We start from the raw sequence: 7,640 nt of genomic DNA, 5'->3' as shown, positions 1-7,640 counted from the left end.
GTGTGGGGCCAAGAACAAGGAAGCCATCTGCAAATAAACTGCAGAAAATAGTTGTTGTTTGATCCTTTGGTGTAATCTTTGTTTCTAGTCGAAGCTAGTTGCTGTTTGGAGCAGAAACGGTGAAATTGACTATTTTCTGCATGTACTCATACATGTACTCATGTACTCAGTCATGCAGTCTCACTCGTATTTTAGTTCTGGAATGGATACTGCTCTGCGCCCCTTGGTGAACATTTCCTGCGCTCGTGGAGCAGCTGAAAAGGACCACTGGTATGTCTGGTTCCTGGTTTGAAAGTGGAGAGTCGACTTTTGTGCCTTGAAAAAGGAGTAGAGAGCGATAAAGGTATGTCTGTGGCTTATTTTTGAGTGCTCCTCGTACATTTTTGATCTTGATAGAAATTCTCAGACCAAAGTCAGACCAAAGTCAGACCAAAGTCAGCGCAATGATGGCCGTACAGTTTTCTTGTGGATTTTTTAGTTGTTTCATCTCGTATCTATGTCAGTATCGTGATGGTGAAGTGGAGAGGGGGATTTTCTTCCTCTAGGCTTCGTTCGGCCGACTTTGCTTCGTCCTCGTTGAAAAGTGATCCTGAAAAAAAGGTCCATTCGCAAAATTATGTTGATTTTCAATGTGCGTGATGACATGCGATTGCTGGCTATGACTAACACCAGTCACTAAACAATCAGCTCGTTCGTTAACATTGCGCGACACTGACCGACGATGCTGACCGACGGTGCTGACCGACGGTGCTGACCGACGGTGCTGACCGACGTTGCTGACCGACGGTGCTGACCGACGGTACTGACCGACGGTGCTGACCGACGGTGCTGACCGACGGTGCTGACCGACGGTGCTGACCGGCGGTGCTGACCGACGGTGCTGACCGACGGTGCTGACCGACGGTGCTGACCGACGGTGCTGACCGACGGTGCTGACCGACGGTGCTGACCGACGGTGCTGACCGACGGTGCTGACCGACGGTGCTGATCGACGGTGCTGACCGACGGTGCTGACCGACGGTGCTGACCGACGGTGCTGACCGACGGTGCTGACCGACGGTGCTGACCGACGGTGCTGACCGACGGTGCTGACCGACGGTGCTGACCGACGGTGCTGACCGACGGTGCTGACCGACGGTACTGACCGACGGTACTGACTACCTACAACTAAGGGAGCATCTCATAAGTTCGCACTTTTTTTGTAAACGTAACGCATTTCGAATAGACTTTACCCCCCTACCTCCCCCCACTATTTGAAAGTCTTATCGCACATTTTCAGTGTAGATCTACTGTACTGTCCATGCCATGGTATGCACAATCATGTACATGGACATGGACGCTAGTGTGGAAGTGAATGACATTCAGTAGTACCACATCTCCTGAGTACAAGTAAGTTTTAGTTACAGTCTTTAATAGTTCAATCAATGACATGTACACACATAAACAGAGGTCCTCCACAACGACTGTACTGTCAAAGCTGGCCAGGTGGCAGGTACACGGTTTGATCAGGCTGGTGTGCCATTTGACACCTCTGAGTAGCCTGCATGCGTAGTGCAAGGGTTAGATCTACACCTAAATAGGCTAAAACACACCGGTACCCTGCTGTCTGAAGCAGTCTAGCACATGCACTGTATTGTACACATCCAGAAAATGTGCGAACTGTCATTTTTCTATCCGAAATGGGCGCTACCCCCCTACCCCCGTTTCGAAATGCGTTACGTTTAGAAACAAAATGCGAACTTATGAGATGCTCCCTAACATTATGTGGGAGACGCCAGATGCCAAAACCGACCTAAGGCGAGACCAAAAAATAATAGAGATTCCCGGGTGCTTCCGCACCAAAATCAAGCCAAAGCCATTCTTATTTTTGAACAGTTCATATACATGTACATGTACAGTACTAATCGTGTCGAAAGTGCATAAACTGTTTATGGACTGTTGATCGTGCGAGTAGATCACACAAACCAGGCTTCTACGACTCCCCGATGTACAGATCAGGGCCAGTGTTGGCCGAAATACAAAAAATTGAACGGGTAAAACAGCGTGCCTTTTATCTGTAAAAAATGAATACAAATTACAGGAAAAGTAAGGATAAGTACTATAAAAAAAAGTTCAGCATGGCATGCATGCATCCATAGGAAAAAATAATAAAAAATTCGTCTCCCCCCACCCACACCAATTTCACATTGGTCCTGCCCGGGAATCTCGATTTTATTTTGGTCTCGCCTAGTGGGGAAAAATCATAATTGTGCGAGGAGCATCAGGAGTCGTATTAAAAAAAAACTAGATATAATTTTGACCAAGGGAAGTAAAGTTATAGCCTCTACAATAGGAGACCGTTACAAATTGCATCTCAAAATATATCATAACTTGTTATAGCGTAACTTGTAGTTCCTTTTTCTTTCTTATCAATTAATCCTTGGCCCTCCATCCCAGTCCATTATACTTTAGTGCAGGGACAACAGTGCTGCAGTGCTACGGCCACCCAGCCCCACCACGCTCATCTGTGATCAACACACCTAGGCTGGCTTATACAAAAAGCTGCACCTTGCAGACACAGTATTTGTTTGCAGCAACACAGACACCCAGTACGTCAAATTGGCTCACACCCTGCTCTCTATAGACACCGATAAGCCTGGTTGTCGGACATGTATCTATTGGTTTGTGTATTTGTTTTTGTGAAAACGTGTGTTCGTTGTTGTGTGTTTGCTTTTGATTGCCTGTGTATGTGTGTGTGTGTGCATGTGTTTGTTTGTGTGTGTGTGTGTGTGTGTGTGTGTGTGTGCGTGTGTGTGTGTGTGTGTGTGTGTGTGTGTGCATGTGCATGAGTGTGTGTATGTATGTGTGTGTATGCATGTGATGGTGTGGGTGTGTTTTATAGTTTTCTTGGTATGGCTGTAAACCGTGTCCTCTCCAAGTGGCCAGGATTTTGCTCTCAAACGAACACAGGCTCTAGAACCATGGTCCCTTTTGACAAATTTTCAGGTAGGTAAAACTGCATTTGCATTACTGTAGAACGGATAATTTTAGCAGGTAAAAACTTTAGTGTTTTCTCAGAATCCAAGTTTCAAAGTAAAACAGAAGAAGAATGGCGGGGCAAAACCTTTAACTCTGTCTCTAAACTTAGAAGTTGCGACTTCAGCGGGAATAGTCATGAAGTTGATTGATCCAACTAGGAACACACGCTTCTTGCCGAACTTGACACTTGACTGACTCACGATTGCCATCCGGAGCACACGAGGAGCACGTCGCACCTTCCTCTCGGCAAACCTGCAAGAAAGCACCACTGCCTGCTCAATACACAGTGTTTCGGGGAATTCACCCCTCATCAGTTGAGCTCCAGTAGGCTGAGGAAGATTGTGCTTGAAAAGCACCACTTATATACTGCTCTCCAGGCCAAACCATCACCAGGGATACAAACTTCCAGAGAAGCTTTGTTTCCAGCGCGACAAACACCTCGTGAAGCACCAGGTAGTAGCGTGAGTCAGAGTTGCTCATTTAGTTGTGCTAAACAGACGCTGAGAGCCAGTATAGCTATTCCTAGCTATTCGCGTGAGTTGTCCCTTACGCGGATGTACGACCAGTCGTTGGAGGTGACAGCGTTGTGAATAGCCGTCTCTAAAATTGGTACAATTTCAACGGGGTTGGTTTTAGAATAATCTACTTCAAGCAAATTGCTGCCATGTCCACAATATTCTTGTCAAGGGTAATATTTGGAGGAGGTTACATACTTTGGTTGTCGAGCCCCGAGGGGGATCCAATGTTCCGAACAACCATAATTTTTTATCTTTGCCGGAGTCGCATAAAGTCTAGAACTAAAACAAAGATTCATTAGCATCGTTACTATTTAAGCACACAGGTAAATTTTGTTTTGTTGTATTATTAGTTTTTGACATTGTCCTGGCTATATAATAGGCTGTTTTAGTGATTCTTACCATGTGACAATGTTCCACTGATGATAGTCACGAGAAACCGTTTGGACATTCTTTTTTTATTAATCGCTTTACTCAATGATGCAGACAGCTTTATACGGACTGTTTACCCCCCCAGTCTAACATCGGAAGCCTCGCTCTAGAAGTTCAAAGCGCCCTCAGGAAATTTTCAGCTGACCATGCTTATGCAATCAACGGAATTCCGCCACCTTCAAGTTGATTTTCCCCATTTCTCTCCTTCTCTCCTCATCAATCCATACTTGTCTTTGTACATACATCCACATCTACTGTTCTTTCAATCAAATGAACCCCTCGATAGGCACATTGCCTTTGGGTCATTTCATAATATTAATAATAATACATGGGAATGATTGCTCAATCAATTTTATTCATTGCCACTTTACACCTATTGTCTCCTCGTCGGTAAGCTATGTTATGACTTCTCTTTATCCAATCGCCCCTGTCAGGGTGTACTGGGTGTTAGCGGCCGTCGTGAGTTCCCTTCAGGAACGGACACGATAATTTGCTTTTTATTTACTTTACTTTAATTGCCCTGTCTGTATTTCTTCTTTTCTTATTGGCTACAGGCCATCGTGAGAATAAGAGGTTAAAAAAGATAGTGTAGTGGAAGTAATTGTTCTAATTGTCTACAAACACCAACTCAGCAGTTTAGGTGGAAGTTATTGATAGAACGAATGTGCACGCCCTCATACCACCACGAGGACACCAGAGCAACAACACGTGGGGATTTTAACGTCATGTTCATGCGACTATCATCAGAAATCTTCAGTAGTGGAAGTAGAGCATCGCTGGTGATAAACACTCTCCTCAGATCTAGTCCCACCGGTACAATTCAATCTACCTTCACATTTTTTTCCACGTTCATCAACCCATGCACATTTACTTACCGTATTTTCGGAGTATAGTGCGCATATTTGTATAACATACACATATTAGTATAGTGCGCAGCTTTGTATAATGCGCACCCCCAATCTTCGTTGAGGGTGCGCACTTCAATCTTCATTGAAGTACATGCATTTCATATTTGGAGCATAGTGCGCACCTGCGATTTAGGGCCTAAAATAGCACGTCTACAGTGCGCACTATATTCCGAAAGATACGGTAAGTGCAGTGAAAACAAAAATATCCAGGGAACATTCATGACAAGAAGTTTTTGCTTGTGACGTGTGTACTGAGTTCTCAACCCTGTCCAGTCATTGGGTGAAACATAAACAAATAAACACCTATAGTATAGAGGTGTATCTGGTGAGTGAGATTAGTCATCTCGTTAGCACATCTGTCGGTCAGTGAAAATAAAGCCGAGAAGTACATGACCAGCTTCTCTGCATTCTGTTATTTCTTGGAAAACTGGCTGGATTCCATCAACCAGCCTAGGCATAAGGAATAGAATTTTTCAGCAATGTCTCTTCCTCTCCTGAATTGGCTCTCAGGCGATACGTTCCCATCCGGCATAGTACTTATTCTCGGCCAAAACTTCTGAAAACTGTTTTGTCTGCCAACGGCTTGTCAAAGTAGGCTACATTGAATAGGATACTGTTAGGTGTTTCACAACAGCAGATGAACCGAGCAAATCGGATTCGGGGCAAGATCTTCAGTACAAGTCGTCAGAGAGAGATTGTGGAAGAGAGCGAGATTATTGAAGAGAGAGAGAGAGAGAGAGAGAGAGAAAGCTGGACTGAGAAACAACGCAATATAAAGGGCCCGGGTAGCTATGGCAAACATGGGTGCGCAAGTAGCTACCCAGGCCAACGGAACAAAAGATGAGTATGACGAAGTACGGGTGCATGCAGGCCGTCCAGCTTAGGAAAGGTTGTAGGGGTAATATTGTACGGGGGAGGAGGAGGTACCTAACAGCACTGTAATGGACACGGCAGATATTGGATAATTAGAATCTCAAGAAATGGGCAAAATGGGTAATGTGAAATAGAGTATCCCGTTGTACCCTTGTACTGCAAGCATTCATCATGTGCGCTGCCTTGTAGTCATTGCCACGTGCGTGTGCACGTGTATGCTGTTACGTGTATGCACTCATGCATGCTCTTTGTGGTCCTGTTCCCGACATGCTTCCGGGACCCAGGCCGTTCTGCACGCATTCAGATTTGCTCTTGTGTTCTTGTTGTGTCTTGAGGAAGTTTGCAAGGAGTTGTGTCTTGCGCTTAGCTCTGCTTTCACTCTCTAAACCATGTAAATATTTAATATAGTCTATTTTAGAACTCCTTGTGCGAGTTGTGGTTTCCGTGGGTTTGTAGTGTGGGTGCAGTTCCCCAACAAGTGGTGATGAAACCTGGGATTGAACCAGGGACCTTCAGATGCGGAGGGTAGCGAAAATTTGGTTGAGCGAATGGAACGGAGGAAAGATTGTTGCATGCTGCTGTTCACAACACCAGCAACAAAAATTATTTTTTATTTTTTTAAACTTGGTTTTACTTCGCAAAATCCTACGGGAATTTCTTCCCAATGACAAGGTAGCGAAGAGGGACGAGAGAAAGGTTAATGGACAGTGAGAAAGTGCGATAACAGAGTACTGAGACATTCAACGACCTGAAACATAGCTCTAACACATCCCCAGTCCAGTTGCTTCATAACTCCTTCCCATGTGTTTATCTTCTATTCTCCATTTACTAGCGGCTCAGCATCCGAGTGAAATTTTTTTTTTTAATTCCGAGGGACAGCTCACACCGTTTCATTTGACATGATTCGTTCAGAGGCTACTTGCCGAAACTCATCTTCAAGGAATTAGTTCAACGTTTTGGTTTGCATGAACATGATTTTCATTTGTTGTCCATCACAAGCAATGGAAAGAAAAGCACTGGGCGCACTGCTTGTCATAGCTATTAGTTAGTTCAGAACTTGTCAGAGCAAGAAGAGTGGAAAATGAATAACAATAGCAGTTAGCGTTTTGAAATCTTCGCCATCCCCGAAACGCCAGTCTGCATGTGAACAGGTCGCCAAGATGTCAAAACTCCAAAATGCAGAGATGTGACAATCGTCACTTCGCGCAGCAGAGCAAGATGAACGATTTCAAAATAGAAGTCGTCCAGGCATGTGTCCTTGGTCGCAAGGGGGAAGGCGAGATCTGATCGCAGTAGATGGGAAGTGCTGGTACGACAATGATATCCCCAGGAGGAAATTGTACATGTTTGGTGTTGCCTGTGTTAGTTGTTCCGGGCATCCTTGAGCGAGAGCGGTAACGAGTACCAGTGCTACAGCTCTACCATGGTCTCTGCCGAGATGTTGGAGAAGGCATTCAGGTAACAGCGAAGACGATCAGGGACAAGGAGAAGCTTCTCCGTGACATACGACATCGCGTCGACCAGCCTGCCACTTAGAATTGTTTCAACGGTGATAGGTCGAGCGATGGCGACCCCGACTGAGACTCTCCTCCCACTAATCGATCCTGTAGATATTGTAGATATATATATATATGTCGTTGAATTGTTTCTCTTCCAAAAGAAGACTTTTGTTGAGCATAGTAACTCCTTGAAAAGTCATGTCAAAAAGTCACGTTGAGGTCTGGGCTCTGCAGTGGCTGAAAGTTGACTTCTATTTTGAACTTGCTCTGCTGCGCGAAGTGACGATTGACACATCTCTGCGTTTCATAGCTTGACATCGTGCCGACCTGTTCGCATGCCGACAGGCGTTTCTGGGATGGCGAAGATTTGAAAACGCTCGCTGCTATTGCTATTC

The 7,640-nt window shown here is 45.1% G+C and overlaps 1 protein-coding gene across 1 annotated transcript; it reads right to left on the bottom strand.

The window, feature by feature from the left end:
• Positions 1-675: 675 nt before the first annotated feature.
• Positions 676-7,258, bottom strand: LOC135813133 (variant surface antigen E-like). Its single transcript, XM_065326351.1, has 2 exons — positions 7,169-7,258; positions 676-1,161 (listed from the first exon to the last, which is right to left on the bottom strand). The coding sequence occupies exons 1-2, from the start codon at positions 7,256-7,258 to the stop codon at positions 676-678; spliced, it is 576 nt and encodes a 191-aa protein (XP_065182423.1).
• Positions 7,259-7,640: the final 382 nt, after the last annotated feature.

This window comes from Sycon ciliatum, chromosome 3 (assembly GCF_964019385.1).
Source record: "Sycon ciliatum chromosome 3, ocSycCili1.1, whole genome shotgun sequence".
Classification (NCBI taxonomy): Eukaryota; Metazoa; Porifera; class Calcarea; order Leucosolenida; family Sycettidae; genus Sycon; species Sycon ciliatum.
The sequence above is the reverse complement of the archived record's forward strand: the minus strand, read 5'-3'. Positions and strand labels throughout refer to the sequence as shown.

Excerpts from the sequence above, each read along its gene's own strand:
- LOC135813133 (XM_065326351.1), bottom strand. The coding sequence starts at position 7,258 with ATGTCGTATGTCACGGAGAAGCTTCTCCTTGTCCCTGATCGTCTTCGC. Across the intron at positions 1,162-7,168 it reads ACATCTCGGCAGAGACCATG|GTAGTCAGTACCGTCGGTCA; the intron begins GTAGAGCTGTAG and ends CCTTAGTTGTAG.